Below are 18,427 nucleotides of genomic sequence, written 5' to 3' on the forward strand. Positions count from 1 at the left end.
GATGAAAACTGAAGCTGTACTTAATAAGAGATTTAGACTTGCTTTAATTATTAATGAATGTAAAAATTAATGCTTCAGACTTCATCCTGGATGGGGAATGGCCACATTACTTTATTTAACATTTTTACAAAACTTCTTGCATACCCTGCTCCACTACCTCGCTTATGACAGAAAATTGTCTTAACTGTTTTTTTTTTTCACCGACCCTTCATAGTGTGTATACAAACACTTACCCAGTGTTGCCAAGTTGGCCCTTTTGGGGCCAGAACTGGCCCTTTTCAGTACGTACTCGGCCCCAAAATTCAGCAAAAGCCCGAAGGGGCTTTTTAGCCCTACAGAGAGAAATCTTGCTACAAATCTAGCCCTTTCAGTAATGAAAGGTTTTTTGGTATTTTCAGTAAAGTAAACTGCATAGAAGAATTCACTTAACCGACCCTCCTCTGCACCTGCAAGCTCGTCGTGGGGAACAGGTATCAAGTGCACATTCTCACTTTATCCCCTTGTTTCTGGTTTTGATATCCTGTGTAGCCCGAGGCGAATTACGGATAGCGTCGATTCCAGAAAATGCGAATCTTCGTTCAGTTGTATTGCATCTGGTCCTTGCAAGTTCACAGAAATGCGTTGCGGAATCGACGAATCGTTCGTAACAGTGAGGCTCGACCAGAGACTAGTTCGTGCCCCCCCCCCCCCCCTCCGTGTGTGTGTGTGTGTGTGTGTGTGTGTGTGTGTGTGTGTGTGTGTGTGTGTGTGTGTGTGTGTGTGTGTGTGTGTGTGTGTGTGTGTGTGTGTGTGTGTGTGTGTGTGTGTGTGTGTGTGTGTGTGTGTGTGTGTGTGTGTGTGTGTGTGTGTGTGTGTGTGTGTGTGTGTGTGTGTGTGTGTGTGTGTGTGTGTGTGTGTGTGTGTGTGTGTGTGTGTGTGTGTGTGTGTGTGTGTGTGTGTGTGTGTGTGTGTGTGTGTGTGTGTGTGTGTGTGTGTGTGTGTGTGTGTGTGTGTGTGTGTGTGTGTGTGTGTGTGTGTGTGTGTGTGTGTGTGTGTGTGTGTGTGTGTGTGTGTGTGTGTGTGTGTGTGTGTGTGTGTGTGTGTGTGTGTGTGTGTGTGTGTGTGTGTGTGTGTGTGTGTGTGTGTGTGTGTGTGTGTGTGTGTGTGTGTGTGTGTGTGTGTGTGTGTGTATGAAGGAGGAATATGCCGAAAATATGTAATGCTTTTGTGTAATTTACTGCACCACAATTTACGGGGGAAATGAATTATTTAAGGTAAGAAAATTTAATTTAGTTGAGCGTATGCCCCTCATCTTGACAGTTGATTAGTTGTGGTTCTTGAGTATCAGAAATTTTGCACCAAAACACCCAAGATTTGTAAATCTAGCCCCCTGGATGTGAATTTTAGCTCCATTTTTGGTGCGATTTAGCCCGATTCTCTCTCGTGCTGTTGGCAACACTGCACTTACCAGACAAAATGAAAGCGATATTTTGAAATCTGGCTGCATTATTAGGTTAGAACGAGAGATGATGATGGATGCTGCAGTGTAACCAGATAACCACAGAAGGTACACAGGCTATTGATGACACTCACACCAGAATTACAATCATAGAGTAAGTGGTGGTTGTGAAACATCAGAAATAAAGGAAGGTAAGAGGGATCATTCTAAAGTATGGATAGGATTATTGGGTGGCTGTGCATGCATGAATGAGATACTGCTTCTGTCATGTCCTTTACCCTCAGAAGCACAACCAATCTGATGCTATGCTGAGGAGAATTATTGGGTACCCAGAATTCCCACCTGATTGACTGCAGTTTCAGGAGATCAGTTGACATGAGAGGACATCTGCTTTATATTTTCCAGCAGGGTGGGCCCAGCCCAGTTTTCAGATAATGTTGTAAATTATTATTAAGGTTCTAGAATTGTCAACATTTTGAGAAAACTTGTAAAATAAAAGCTTAGCCAAACTTATAATACTCAAAATAATTAATGTGGTACAAGTCACAGTGGGTTTTTTCAGGATATTTTTCTCAAATAATGCTAGAAATAGATTTTTAACAGAAATAATACGAACATATATACAAGAAACAAAAATCAAAAGGGTCTGAAATATTTAGATAAAACATTTGAACGAACAAAGCTTATAATTTTGAAATGTGGTAGCAATTTAGATATCAGTCACTTCCCTATGTGCACAAGCCACATAGTTTCACCTCTGACGATCGACTTTTACAATAAATTTTCCATGTATAAAACATTACAAAGTAGAATTGAGTACATGTTATTGAAATGTCGTGAAAGTAGAATAATGTTAATTGTGGTATCATTAAACCAAACACTTTAGAAATGATTCATTTCATTTCTCAAAATTTAGTATGTGTGCAAATGTTCTGTTATCTTTCTAATGCCTTCCACTGAGACAGTGACCCCCTCCCTCCTTCCAGTTCAGTGCATTGATTGAACGTAATGGGTTGCTTGCCCATGTAGGATAAATGTTATTTGTGGTTAGGAGCTCTATGCCCAAGAAGTCTAGCACTCTCATAATCTACCACTATCTTAAATATAAAAGATGTGGGGGTACTCAAGTAAATACAATGCATACACATACTTTCATATTTTGACCATGTTTGACATTTTCAAACCTTTTTACAGACTACAATTTCAAGCTTTGTGCATAAAACTTTCAGGAGCATTGTGACATTACTTGCACTGTAAATTCACAATAAAGTTATCGAAACATAATGCACGATTTAGGAGGAGCATGGGTGGGGTGGATGGGCAAAGATAGACAAGTCATTTATTTAGTGACCATGATAACATGTTTCTGCAGCTAGAAAGTTTGACAGACTGCAATGTGACATGTGAGTGAATTGAACAATGTGTTTCAAGAAGGTGAATGAAAAACTGATTTTCCTCATGTTGCACGCATGCTGTATACCAGTGGTTTCCAACTTCAAAAGGTCCGAGGGCCAAAATTATATCCAGCAGTTGATAGGCGGGCCGCATTTTTTTGGGGTGGGGGGTGGGGATTAAAAATTACAAAAATTATAAGTACTGAACTGAAAATGTAGTAGGCTACTTTCGCATGACCTAAATTTCTAAAATGAGGCAATAAAACAATGGAATTACAAATCAAAATTGTATAATTACAATTTATTTCACAAAAACCCAATACTTATTGATGAATTGAAAGAAATTAAAGACACACCATACAAATAAGAATCCTTCATAGTAAGTGTTCAATGTGAAAATTGAGGCCGATCTCCTTCTTTTATTAAAGTTGTATTTGAAAGTCTCAGAAGGTGAAGCAGTGAAGAATCTGCCAGTCGGCTTCTGTAGCGGTTCTTGATGAACTTCATTGAAGAAAAAACACTTTCACACGTGTATGTGCTGCCGAACATCGATGTCATTCTTTGCCCAAAACTACGAAGGTTTGGAAAGCGTTCTTTTGAAAGGTATTTGAAAAACTCTGGCCCCTTTTCTTGCCTAGTTTGAAGGAACACACAGCCTTGCAAATCACACAATTCAAGTTTGGAGAGAAGCTATTTTCATTTTCAATCTTACATTTTTGTAGATATTGCTCATTTCGATATTTGCACAAACTTTAACAATCAGTCACAGTGCAATCCGAGTTGGAACACTGGAAATCTCTTCGTACTTCCTGCGTAGTAAAACAGATCTCTATAGCGCCTCTCTGCAGTTTGTTTCTGAACACAAAGAGTGAAGCCTTCGGGGAAGCAGGCGAGTTCATTCCACATAGCGAAGGGATGGAATGCATGGTGTGAAGAGAAAGTTACGTCACTTTAGATTCTTCTGATTATCATTATTGACTGCAAAATCAATTCTACCTGTGATATTGTCTTTCTTCACAGAGCATCCGTTCCTTCAGTAAAAAAAGAACGTATTTTAATAAAAATAAATAAAATTAATGTATTTTGCAAACTGGCTTCGCGGGCCACAGAAAAAGACAACGGGGGCCGCATGTGGCCCGCGGGCCGCCAGTTGGAAACCCCTGCTGTATACCATGCTCTCTTTTTCCCCAAAATTGTCTACAATGCATTTTCAGAGAATAAGTAACTAAACTCAGTCATTGTAGATAATCCGTCGGTCCGCAATTTTGCAGTTTTACTTTTAATATTATATTTCATAGTTTAGGAAAGGAGTGGTGATAAGATCACAAACATACATTTTGCCATAAGTGTAAACCTTTTGAGTTGAAATTTTTAGAGTTACAAGATAACTTTAAGGATTGGTGTCATATTGTATTTGAGAAAAATTTGTCTCCATGTTTAAATATGGTGGATGACAGACTGATTTACATGCCTTGCGAGAGCTTTAAGTTATGCAAATATTTGAGATTAGATTTTCGTAGATTAAGAAAACCAAGTCTCAGCTACATTAGGACATTACTTGAGCTTGAAGTTTTTAATAAAAAAAAAACTGTAATATAGTGTGTGGTTTCGGAAGGGTCACCAATTTTGAGACCACAATATCTTTAGCAATTTTAGTTTTTAAGATGAAATTCATGTCGCAAATAGATACACCCAGGGAATGATTTTATTTTGCATTTGCATTTGTTGAAAGCATTTCATGATTGTAGGTGAAAAATTGATTTTTTAAATTCTGCGGTAGCTCCAAATTCTGATGCCACTTTCAAATATCTGCATAAAACTACATTTTTGGACATTAAGAAAAAATACTTAAATATTTTAAGGCATTTCTTAAGCTATGGCTTGACAAATAATTTTTTTAACAATATAGTGCATATATATGTTGGGAACCAAATGGGGGCTACTAATGTTTTGTCCATGGGAACTGTTAGTTTCATAGCAACCAGATATTTTGGAGGATGGATACAGTATTCCATTTGGATGAAATCAATCAACACAATTACATATGTCAGCCTTATAATTTTGGCATGGTTAATACATGTAGGAGATATTTAAACTTGAAACACCCACAAAAATAATGGGAAAACACAACTGTGAACAAACTGTATTGAAGCAGATTTAAAAGTGTGTGTGCAGCTACCGTATGTTATATACTAGTAGGTAAACGTAAAGTTGCCCATTCATATCCAGGGTGGCTACTCACCGGGAATTCCTTGAATTCTGGGAATTATGCATGAATTCTTCGTGAATTTTTCTCCGTAGACGTGAAAAATTGCAACATTTATTAAATCCATATACCACTGAGGGCATCTCCGATGGTGCAGTGGTAGCATCGTCGCCTTTTAATCAAAAGGTCCTGGGTTCGATACCAGTGGAGGCACATAGTAGTTTGGATGCCACTTTTAACTGAAGCTCCAGTCCCAATTAGCCTTTCTGTGCATAAAGTGGACTTAAAAACACCAACTCAATCAATCAAACCATATTCCATTGAATTTATAAATGCTCTGAGGCAAGTTTTTAACCGATCAATTTTATTTTTATCGAGGAAGGAAAAGAAAGCTACGCGAAAAATAAAATTGAATTCTCTTGATCCGTTCACTTTCTTAGTACATTCAGGAGATATGGGGGTAGGGCACAACATATTCTTGACCTTGGCAATTTTAAAGGTGATGTGATCACAACCAAACTCCAGCTGCCTTTACTCCCCAGAACACATTGATTTGAGGCTGGGTGAGTTTCACATGTGGTTTATGCAGGGACAAGACCGGAAAAATTCCGACCTTAGATCACCCACCCCCAGATTCGAACCTGGGTCTTCTGCATGGCAGTCAGCTAGCCTGTCTACTGTTTTTTACGTAATAAAAGTAATACCCCTAAGCAGTAGTATCCCCCCCCTTTTCTCTCTATTTTCTGTATTTTCTCTGAACTAGGATTCGAAACTGGGACCCCTGGCATTGCAGCATGCTGTGCTAACCCCTCTGCCACAGAGGTTGACTAAACCACCATAGCTATCAAGCATTAGTATTGCAATGCGCAGCCCTCGGAGCTGATCACAGATCTATTAACTGTTACGCCATCCAGCAAGAGTAGAATCAAACTGTTGGTCAAATTTTTCAGAACATAGTATTTTAGATAATTTAATCATTTGTCCCGCATTGTGGCTGTGCGGTCATGCTTTGGGCTCCGGCTATGGGACGTGTGTGTTGGTTTGAGTCCCCTTTTGGGAAATGTAACAGGTTTTCTCCTGAGATTTCGGCCTGTGTACGAGACTGGTAAACACTCACCATCATGACTAAATTAGGGAGCTACGAATTAGTAGCGTAACCCAGTCATGAAAACCTACGACGACGACTGGGGGTTTGTCGTGCTGACCACACATCACTCCCTAATTGGTTGTATGATCTCCCACCTCAGAGTAGGATCAGATGGAATTGCGGCTTGCAGTCGGTAGGTAGGCCTGGGCCAATGGTTTGCGACACGGGTTATGTATGCTTTTAGTTTAATAATTTCAAGGTGTGAGACCTTGATTGTCAATTCTTAACTACATATGTTAACAGAAAATATTAAATAGTTTTTGATTCAGTGAACTAAAACAATACAAATTGAATGTTCCAATATATTACTATCAAGGAAAAATGTATTTCATTTTTAAAATATATATATTTATAAACATAACATGAAAAAATCAAATAAAACCCAGTTTTGTCCAGGCTTAATCGGGTTTTATCTAAAAAAAAAAACAACTGATGTAAAATGTGGGATTCGAGCTCCAAAAACTTTAGAAAAGAATTTCACCGGGTATAAGAAAGATGGAAAAGAGGAAGAAATAAATGAGGGAGGGATGAAGGGGAATATGGAATAGTTTGCCAATGCGGCAAGGAATATGTGGGTCAAACAGGAAGAAGCATGAATGTTCGGTGGGGAGAGAATGACAAAGATATAAGGGAGGGGGTTCCCAAGACAGGGCTCTCCGAACATATCCTTGATGAAGGCCACGTCATCGCCAAACGGAAAGTGCTTAGGGAAGAGGAAAAACCTATAAGAAGGAATGTATATGAAGGATCGTATATATGTAAGGGAAGAGAGAATAAATTAAACCGAGACGATGGGAATATTGACGAGATGTGGGGGAAGATGTTCAAGAAGTGGGATGGGAAGGAATACGTAAAAATAGGTTTTAACATAACCCCGGAAGTAGCAAGCCAAGCTCAAATGGAAGAGGAATTCTCACTAGACTTTACGTGAACTGGAAAAGGAGGAGGTGTGGGGGGAAAGACTGGAGGGGAAATAGAGGGGAAGGAGAGGGGAGGCACCCGACCCCGCGCTCTACGAGGAAACCTTGGAGTATTGCAATCGCAGCACACGCGGGCCGTGGCTATTTAGTTTTAAAGTTTTAATGTTTCAAGGAGCAATTTTTAATCAGGAAAACAGCGTGATAATATGACGTGCACCAGTTATGGGAGTTAGGTTTTTAATGTTTTTATCCACACACACTTAACCAATCCCATATCCTATACATAATAAGAGGTCGACGCGGTTATGAATTGTATATAACCAAAAGTGAACAGCCTGAAGAAGGGAGCAGTTGTGTCCCGAAACATCGTGGAAGCAGCATAGATACTCGCAAAAACATAAGTTTTTAATATATTTTTAAAATGTTATTCTATCGGTGCAAAGTCAAATCTTATACTATGTAGTTTAAAAAAGGACTATTAGAGAGGGCCAGCCAGCCTCTTAAGTTCTGTTGCAATCTACAAAATACCTTTTCAGAACAGCAGCTTTCCACACATCACCAAATTTTTGTTGGAAATCAGGACAATGGGGAAAATATCTCAAGTTTTCTGGCTGATTTTCATCTATACATCTACTTCTCCTGAGCTTGTCTCTATTCTTATTCCACAATACATTTTCCTCTACTGTTGATTCGCTTGCACGTTTCAGCTGCTGGGTGTCAAGTGATGCCAAAGGTTGGCGAGTTCTGATCACTTTGGCAGGGGATCTGCTTTTCAACCTAAAAATTATTAGATAAATACAAGAAAGCTATTTAAAATGCATTAAGGTACAATTTCATAACAAGAAAACAAATGACAAAATACAATTTGAATATTTTAGAAATAATTTAAAAATGAAACTTGCATAACTAAACCATTTTGAAACAGGGTTAAAAAAAATATTGAATGCTTGGATTAGAAGACGATTTTTGAAAATTGGCACAGAATTTCCAAAATAAATCCATAAATATAAATATTTTATTCAGTTCTACTTCCCTCTTACCAAGTCTTCATTAATTGTAATAACTAACGTTGTATAAATATATCTTAATTTAAATTCAATTATGATCAAGAAGTAAAGTTTACTTTAAAACTTTTACGTTACAGTGATAATTGCACCCAATTAAATGAAATGTGCAATTTCTGAGAGATGATTGTGGTTATTCACTAAATAAAATTAAACATGCTACCCACTATTATTTACATTTCATTTAATTGTAACAAACCACCTAATAAATAAATTTATTTAATAGCCAATATGAAGTATTGTGACATCTTTACTAACTTCTTATTATTGCTAATTTTGTTTCTAGATGATTATGCACTACAAAATGGCCTCCTTTATTGTTACTTCATCAAAGCAATAATATTGACTTCACTGATCAAAATAAAAAATGACCTATGTCACTACAGGCTATCAACAAATTAGCATTTTAAAGGTTAAACTGGGATTTCATTTTTAAATAATTCTGAAATCCAATATCCCTTAAGTTTAAAGTGGGATCCGAACCATTGTGCAAATGTGCCTCCACTAGGTATCAAACAAGGGACACCTTGATTAACAAAAACAAAGGTGATTTGGTTATTTTACATGGTGAAAAACATAGGAACACAGAAGAAAAATGGCTCTTGTACAGTAATAGTAAATAACAGTTTGTATAGTAAGATAATCTGTGTAAAAATACTGTAAGCTTAAGTGTAACCCTACTTCAAATAATAATAACAAAAACAGCCAATGCTCAAAAAAAAAATTCATAACTGGGCTACTTTGTGTCCACAATAACAGTTATTACTAGGTTAGGTAAAATGATAAATAGAATGTCCTTTGTTCAAGTGAGCTGAAAAAAAAAGTCACCTCACTGCAAAGTTGTAATGTATCCCAAAAGTACAAAACAAAAATAATATTGAAGTAAAGAACACAAAAAATATAGATTTAATTCAATTTAAAAACTAATAAATATGCCAAGATTTTAAAAATAAATCTAATTTTACTGGCATTGCAGACAAATTTCCACACTTGCTGAATAATACGAGGGTCATGCCAAAATATTTTAGCAGCACCTGGAGAGAAACTCCACTCCAAGAGCATTGGAACTGTGCACCTACTGCAGATGATCAACACCTGGCATTTTCCAAGATAAGACAGACCCTAAATATTGGGCCGATTGAAGCACAAGGCTGTATTCGTGAACAGATAAGACTTGACAAAGTCATATGCCCATTGCGTACCACATACACTGACAGAGGGCTATTAGAGTATACTGGAGTCAAAGAATGCTAGAAAAAAGTGATGGTGGGGAGGGGAGGTTAAGTGGACATACAACATTGTGAACAGTGATGAAAAGCAGGTATGTCATTATGACCCTGAAAGCAAAGGCAGTGTTTGGTACTTTCAAGATGCAAAATATCTGTAAAAATGCCCACTGAATTTATCAGAGGACAAAAATTAAATAAACTACATCAAATCAGTATAACAAACACAAGTGGCTTACCTATACAATTCACCATTATCTTTGAAGTTCTCACTTTTGATGTCACCTTTCATATCTTCAAAGACTCCAGCCTTCATAAACTTTCTGAGCAATTGGATTGTTTGATCTCTTGTAACTTCTGGACCAAAGTCTGGACATGTCTGCAAAGCTGTGTGAAACCAACCAACAGCTTCGAAGCCAGTAAAACAATTTTCATACATGCGAATATGACGCCTATGTCTTTTCAAAGGTATCCCTGTCCTAAAAATTCGAACAGCCTCATTCCACTGAAAATAAAGTTGAAAAGAGAATCTTATAAAAATATCTTCTAAAAGCTGTTTGATTACATATTCTACATGCACAAAGGAATCCTTTTGGATTGGTTTTTAAAGAAACATGGCCAGATATTCAATTGATACTTGACAAATTTGCACTTTTTTGAAATACTGAATACTGTAATGTGAATGTGTTTTACATTATTAGACAATATTGAGTATTGTCATGAAATACTTGTACTTTGGGACAAAAAAATGAGCACCACAAAAGTTGAAAAGTGATACATAAAATGATATTTTGGTTTTGGTGAATAAAACTCAAGTTAATTTAAAAGCCTACATCAACTACAAAGAACAAACATTTCCATTTTATTGGCACATTCATGCATTCACCCAAGTGAAATACAAGAAAGCAAAAAGCATTATAATATTTGATTTTATGGATCTGACATACCATCAGACAGTCTTACAGTATATATACAGAAAACCTCAGCTTAAAATTAACGTTAAAGATTTTACCCAGGTTTTATGTGAAAAACCCAACTGAGTTGGGTTTTGAAAAACCCAGGCAAGAATGACCAACCATGGCGTAAGGAGGAGGGCTGAACTCATCCCCACCCACTTGAAATTGAAATCTTTCATATCAATTTTAAAAAAGCAGAAAGCTTGCAATTTTTTATTGATAATAACAGAAATAAAGTTCAGTTCATTAATATTCAAAAGGAATAACTATAAAGTAAAAGCTGCATCAGATAAAAAAAAATAGTGTAAAATACAGGAACCAGGTTTACGTTTCCATATCATACCAGTTAATACGCAGAATAAATGTTCCACAGTTTTTTGAAATTCCAAAAAATTGAGTTCTAGGTAACAGGTCACACAACATAAACTTCATGACTAAAATTTCCGGTAACCTGGACCCTCTCGAGAAAGTGAAATATTTTGCATGGTTTATGAACATTTTCAGTAGCTTTTAGCTTGTGGAAATGTGTTATTGTAAAGTAAAGTATGTCTTTCACCTTAGCAGGTTACCTTACAATGAAGCAAACCAGCCTGAAGGCTTCCCACAAGTGAATATAGCACCCAACATGACATTCCAAAACCGCAGCATAATTTTACGTCGTCAGATTAGGAAATGTTAGGTTTGGAGCTGATAGCCATTTCCAACATGTTCTTTCGCTATTTCAGCGTGCATAAAAATGCTTTTTACTAACAAAAGTGGTGAAAGTACTCCAAGATTGTATTATGTAAAACATCAAAATATTCAGATTAAGATAAAATCAACATAATTCTTGAGGGGGTACAGTGGGTAAATGGCCCCAAATTTCTCTTATTCGAGTGAGTAAATTTTAGTAACAAAGTAGAATGCATTTCAGTACACTAACTGCATGAAATGTAAAGAAATAATGAAAAATGTTCTAGGTATTCATTAATCAAGACAAGGATATAATAATAGTTTGGAATAAAATTAGTTTGTTTTTTATTGGTTGATAATAGTTATGGTAATGGTTCCCAATGTTTTATGCTTTTTTGCAAGTACTAAAGGAGAATTAGGAAGTCCTGAGGAATACTGAAAACAATTGTGGAAGGTAGCAGCAATTCTTGGTTTATGGTCTTTTCAGGCACGCAGTTCCACAAGTATTATTATTTCTACTATTAAAGTTTATCAATGGCCTGACCCCTTCCCTCCCCTACAAAAATGTCATTAGCAGTTCTGAATGAATGAAGCTCTTAGCAAGTTTTATAGGAGTACATAAGGAAATGAATTAGAATACTGGAAATGGATGTGGAAGTAAGTTTAAAGTTTGAAGAAACTAATTAGCAGTTAAATGCTTCACTAAATAATATTTACCAGAAAAATTATGATTTGAAATGTAGCTTATGGAAGCATCTGCTCTTTGCAGTGGCAGTTACAGTATGTAACATTGATATTCGTACACATAGAATTTCCATGAAAAATATGTCATATCTACTAGTAAATATAATCATTTTCATATGTACCTGGAAATTAATGTTAATGAAGGTTTCACCAACAAATGTCAATAAAAATGTATGTTCAAAGTGCATAAACAGAGCATATAATTTGTGTGCAAAGAGAAAAACACACTGTTTCATGCAACATCGTTATTCGTACAGGCAAGAGTTTCAATCTTCCTCGCATACAGCGCCACCGCTTCGTAACAAGTTTAAACATGCAAGCGTGCTCCCCGTCAAGAGGAATGTTGGCATAGGTATTGTTGTAGGCCTATCATCTATCTATCAGCATGTTCGAATTGGGCAAGCTAAAGGAACCGATCTGAAGGATATTATTATAAATTTGGCCCTTAAAGGTTATTCGTTAAGAAAAATTGGACAAACAGTCATGTAAATAAGGTGAATTGCAGGAATAGACTTTCATTCGCAAAAGAGCACATCCACAAGGACCAGGAATTTTGGGATAGTGTCATATGGTCAGACGAGTCCAAGATTAATATATACGGGTCAGATGGGATGGGATAAACAGGGTCCGGAGAAAATCAAATAAAGACAATGATCACATTAACACAGTTCCAACAGTTAAACACGGTGGTGGGTCATTAATGATTTGGAGCTGTATGTTGTCCAAAGGTGTTGGTACCATCCACTTTATTGATGGTATCATGGATGCATATGTCTATTTGGGCATATTGAAGAACAATGTAAAGCAGAGTGCCCAAAAAATGGACATGACGCCTATCTACAGATTCCAACAAGACAATAACAGTAAGCATAAGGCGAGAGTTAACATGAATTGGCTAATATGGAATGTGCCCAAACTACTACAAACACCAGCTCAAAGTCCAGACTTAAATCCCATTGAGAATTTATGGGCAATTTTGAAGAGGCGAGTCCATAAAGCAGGCGTCAATTCCAAACAAGAGTTGAAAAGTGTTGTGCAAGCCGAGTGGAATAAAATAAGCTCTGAAACATGTCGGAAACTGGTTAATTCTATGAAGAAAAGGTGTCAAGCGGTAATTAAAGCCAAATGATATGCATCAAAGTATTAGAACTGTCAGTCAATTTGCTCTGAACATACTTTTTTCTTTTATATTATTAAGTGTACAAATAGAAAAGTTGTACAAAAAATGGCATGTTTCTCTTTCAGTTTCATTTAATTTATTATTGTCATTCGTTATACAGAATTTGGGTAAGATTTTATGTTCCTAATGATATTAGTTATTGCATTGAGTACTAATTTACTATAGTTCAAACAGATTTCTTCATTTTTACAGAAGAAACTACTTACTGTAATATGTTCCTGTAGCATTGTCTAACATCGTGAAGATGTTTTGTGTGATGTGGGAATGTATCATAGCGGAAATTCATATTCTTCGTTGAAAATTCAGGCTCCGACAGAGAATAGCCTTTGGCACGTAAATCTTCGTACATCATCACGTGTCGTGATTGTGTTTTGTTCATGTTCATTGGGTATCCAGTGTTTCGAACTGTTTGCGTTTGCAACGAAAGTTAGAAACATGACGTGTCGTGGATGCATGGTGAAATTCGTACCGAGTGTGGAAGATCCAGTGGATTTTGTAATTTAATTGAACACGGGATTGTGAAGAAAGGAAAGGAATGTCGAAAATGTGCCAGTGAATGTAAGCTACTCGTTAGAAGGAATGGGCTGTGGGTATATGCCTATTACCTAATATGACGTGTCGTGGATGCATGGTGAAATTCAGGTAAGTTTTCCATATCCTGGAAACGGATTTCTTCAAATTTAAAAGTTTGGGGGCAGGTGACTCCTGCCAATTTCTAACATGCCTTTAACAGGGACTCTATAGAGAGAGCCGGGTAGCTGGAGTGGAGGCGTGGCCACGGTAGCGGTTGGGGGCTGTAGGTCAATTATCCCAGGGGCAGAGCTCTGAATCGGTGGGAAATTTGGACTCAAAAATTTCGAACGAAAATAATTTTTTACTTTAAATTTCCCACCATTTTTTACATGTATCAAATTCTATATATGTTTATTAGCACATACACAACAAGTTTGTAATTAATTACTGTGAATATTGTGCAGTCTTTTTTTTAATTCCACTGGTACATGCTTATGCAAGTAGGTTAGGCAGGTCAGGTTTATGCTCTTACATGCTTAGGTATAACTATTTATACATTTTGAGAAAGGCAGATTTGATTTTCCCAGTATTATGAAACTTTCCTTCACCTTCTCCACGTCTATACAACATTCTCCGTATAAATAGAGTTTCTGATTGGCAATTTGGAGTGTGTTCAATTGCACAACCTATATCTCATGACAAAGGGTGGCCGCGGCGGCTCAGTCGGTAATGCGTCTGACTACCATGCTAAAGGTCCCGGGTTCGATCCCCGGCCGGTTCAAATCCGGGAACTTTTCTAACGGTGGAAGCGGCCCCGGCGCCCACCCAGCGTCGAATAACATGGGTACCTGGGGGAAACCCTGGGGGGGTAAAGGCGGTCAGGGGCGTGATGCTGATCACATCACCCCCACTCACGACCGGATCAAGAAAGTGTGGGGCGTTACCCTCACACCCCCTATATGCCTTCATGGCGTGGTGCTATGCACAGGGGAACACTTTACCTTTTATATCTCATGACAAAATCCCTCGTAACTTAACCCTTTCTGCATCTCTAAAACGAAATAATTAGTTTTCCGGAATTTCAAACTTACTTGCACAATAATCTTGTATTCTAAATACATTGTACACTCCTGTACTACTTGCCAAAAAAAAGAAGCATTGAAGAGAAAAATGATTGGACGTGTACACTCTACAACTCTGCGCAGAAAGGATAACAAATGTTACTGTGAGGAACGTCGACACCACTTACCGGAATAAAGTCTGTTTTTTTTTCACAACTACATTGCTCAAAAGGAACATACATGATATGTTCATTTCATTTCAATGTGCCCCGAAAATTAAGTACCGAGTGTAAAGCCCTGTAGCATTATATATACAGCGATTGACTGATTGATTTGCTTTATTTTACATCGCTTCTTGTGCCACTTTTGGCTAATTTGCGAAGATGGGGATGAGTGATGATATGATGAATGGACACTCACAAACATCCATGCCCATGCCAGGATTCGAACCCGGGACCCTTGGCGTCGTAGCGCGATATGCTAACCACTCCGCTATTTATACCGCGAGATCACGTACACATATATAATATATTATACTCCGGTTTACACATACACAAAATATGTAATTTAGACCAACGTCCGTATGCAATTCTTACCAGACGAGTTGCTCTGTATGGGCCTGTGGCGATTGTCGGCTCCATTCTTAAAGTCACAAATCAAGGGAAGTTAGAATCAGTTGTATATCAGTTCTATGCACTTCCCAGGTAAATTAAGTCAATATTCATTCTCCCTGTAAAGGCACACCGGTGTTCACACACATATATATCTTCAAATTGTTTCACTACATATCACTTTAACGATCAAATTTTAGAATCAACACAACGATCCATTCAAACCATCCTCCTCGTTATGGCGCAGCGTTGCCAACTTTACCGCCAGCAAAGTGCTATTTACTTGGTAGATTGGTGTTGATCTGTTATTTTATTTAGCGTCGCTTTTTGCCTCTTTGGACTAAACGCGACGATAATAATGAGATTTATGAAGATGCACTCATAAATAACACCTATTCCCAGGCTGAGATTCAAACACGGGAGTTTCTGTGGCGAGCTCGAAATCGAATTACTTTCAGTGGCAAAGATTAGGGGGGAGGGGAGGCAGTTGCCCCCCCAGTTTTGGCACCTTGCGCATTCGTTTTGGAACCCAATCGCCGCCACTGATTACTTTTGTCTTATATTATTATCTATTATTTTGTCTTTTGCATTGGTAGTTATTCACTTTGTGTATTCATTTAATTTTGTGTATCTCTTACAAGTATATATGTATTATTTTAATTTTACTTGTAGCTTGCTGCTCTACATGCAGTTTATTATATATGTAACATTACATTGACAAGGGTTAGGTGGCAGAGCAGCAACCTCGCCCGCTTAATAAAGAAATGTATTATATCGTCGACCACTTAACACTTAACGCGCTTCGCCGCTGTGCATAGAGTAATATGTCCGACTATTTTCGGATGATTGTAGTTTTAAATTAAATTTCCACAGATTATTCCTTGCAAGCTAAATTAAGGAGGGACATAAGATCTGGAGATATTTCCTCAAAATCTCTTCTTCTCAATGTTCAAGTTATGCTAGGTTCAGCAAAATTATGCTAGGGTTGGCATGATTGGTGTGGAGAGCAGAATGACTATCGGCTTGACAGTTGTGCCGCACTACTCAACGGCTATGCGTAGCTGTGATGTACAGTGGGATCCATGAGTATTACAGTGCAAAGTGTCCATCCCCATGTTCGTGCCCTTTATTTGACCCAATAAGAGCTTTAATTATTGAAACAAAACTCAAAAAAAGCTGTTGACAACTTCTGCACCAGCATACATAAAAATCCATCGCTTAAAAACACATAGGATGTAAGATAAAAATTAATGAAAATAGTAATGGACAATTTGCACGGTAATACTCATGGATCCCACTACGTACGTACAGTTACGGGGCTGTTCACAGCCAAACTTTTCCCTGTTGTGTCCCTAAAGAATTTCGTTCGTCATCTGGTTGCCCTAAGCTTTACATTGGAGCGGAGAGGGGTGACTATTCAAACATTATTTTCAACTAACTTAATAATTTCTCGTGCAAATCGATAATAAAAATGTGTTTAATAAAGCTTTAAGATTATGTAGCAAGCCATAAGTTTCCAAAATTACGTTCTCCTGAATCTAAGAATTACTATGATAAAGCGCAACTGCAGCGTAAAACTGGCTAAATATAGTAGATTAGACACACACAGGAGATGTACGTACTACATAGAAATTTCTCAGCGAAAAATGCAGGCTCGACCAGGACTCGAACACGGGTATCTGGGATACCGTGCCATTGCTATAACCACTTTATTATTATTATTTCACAAACATCACTGAGCTACCGAGGCGGCCTAGCCTCGCCCGATTTTTCACTATCGCCGTTTTACCTGAGTGTAATCGTCTCTTCAGCGATAGCGAAAAGTCGGGCGAGGCCAGTGGTAGCTCAGTGGTTATGGCAATGGCACGGTATGCCAGAGACCCGGGTTCAAGTCCTGGCATAGGTCCTGGTCGAGCCTGCATTTTTCGCTGAGAAATTTCTACGTGTCTAAATATAGTATGTTTATGCACTAAGTGCACTAAACTTGACGTTATTTGGGTCGTCCCTGGCTGCCATAAGACGATAATACAAACATTTAGATTTTTACATTACGCTTAATATTTTTCTGGCTGCGAGTATGTCTGATTCAACGGCGGGAGTAGGAATCGGAGAAACTCCCAAAATTTTGAAGAAAAATGTATTAAGTGCGTAAGCGCATGATATTTATTATTATACACTATGACACTATGCCCTATCCGATAGCTTAACATTAACGCATATTTTCATTGTATTAAGCAGATATTTCCCCCTCGTTTTTTTTGTAACACAATATCCATTGGCTGCGTAATTAAATTTGAAAAAATATTTTTTTTATAAACAAATAGTTTTAACAATTACATTGCATTATATATGAGAGAGAACTTACAAAAGTAATTCCTTGCACTGGAAAACCATTCTGTAGTCCCTGGTGGTATGATATTTTGAAAAATTTTGAAATTTTGAAAAAAGAACATTCTTTTAGAAACAATAATTTTACATACATTTTTTTAGAAACAATAATTTTACCAACATTTTTTTAGAAACAATGATTTTACACAATCACATTGCAAAAAATGTTATAGAGAACTTACAAAAGTCATTCCTTGCACTGGGAAACCATTCTGTAGTCCCTGGTGGAATGATATTTTGAGAAATTTTGAAATTTTGAAAAAAAAACAACATTTTTTTAGAAAGAATAATTTTACAAAATTACATGGCAAAATATGGTATAGAGAACTTACAAAAGTCATTCCTTACACTGGCAAACAATTCTGTAGTCCCTGGTGGTATGATATGAAAAATTTTGAAATTCCCGCACCTAGACCAATGCTGTTTTGCACTCTGCTCCATGATGTTATGGACGGCGATACAAATTCTTCATCAGACACTACACAATCACTGTCACGACTTGAAGTCTCATAAAAACTGTTGCTATTATTGTCACAACTTAATTCACCTTCTGATTCTGAGTCGGCAAATAACAGTTGAGTAACATCATTATCAGCCAAGTGTGGACGACTTGACAAAGCCATGTTGTTACATTCGAACATGCATTTGAATTTGAATTTGAATTTTATTTTTCTTCCGTTGACCCTTGTTTAAAAGGGCATGGAAAACGTCAAGATACATAATGAAATAATAATTAGTTAAGTACATCATAACAAAAAAGAAGAAACATTGCGTAGTACATTACATCACTACACCAAAGTAAAAATGAAAAAATGCACTTCATTACACTACAATAAAAATAAAAAAACACATTATCATTGTTGCATGATTGAAATAAGAATACAATTAAAATACACCTTTTTTAGTA

The 18,427-nt window shown here is 37.2% G+C and overlaps 1 protein-coding gene across 3 annotated transcripts in view; it reads right to left on the reverse strand.

The window, feature by feature from the left end:
• LOC145984411 (DEP domain-containing protein 1A-like) overlaps positions 1-15,373 on the reverse strand; it is a 64,142-nt gene extending 48,769 nt beyond the window's left edge. For all 3 annotated transcript variants that reach the window (XM_083118073.1, XM_083118074.1, XM_083118072.1), the window contains exons 1-3: positions 15,118-15,373; positions 9,635-9,900; positions 7,634-7,882 (exon numbers count right to left, since the gene is read on the reverse strand). In XM_083118073.1, coding sequence (XP_082974199.1) covers positions 7,634-7,882; positions 9,635-9,900; positions 15,118-15,162 — 560 coding nt within the window. In that variant the 5' untranslated portion in view covers positions 15,163-15,373. The remainder of the gene's footprint in view (positions 1-7,633; positions 7,883-9,634; positions 9,901-15,117) is intronic.
• Positions 15,374-18,427: the final 3,054 nt, after the last annotated feature.

This window comes from Lepisma saccharinum, chromosome 2 (assembly GCF_977018435.1).
Source record: "Lepisma saccharinum chromosome 2, izLepSacc3.1, whole genome shotgun sequence".
Classification (NCBI taxonomy): domain Eukaryota; kingdom Metazoa; phylum Arthropoda; class Insecta; order Zygentoma; family Lepismatidae; genus Lepisma; species Lepisma saccharinum.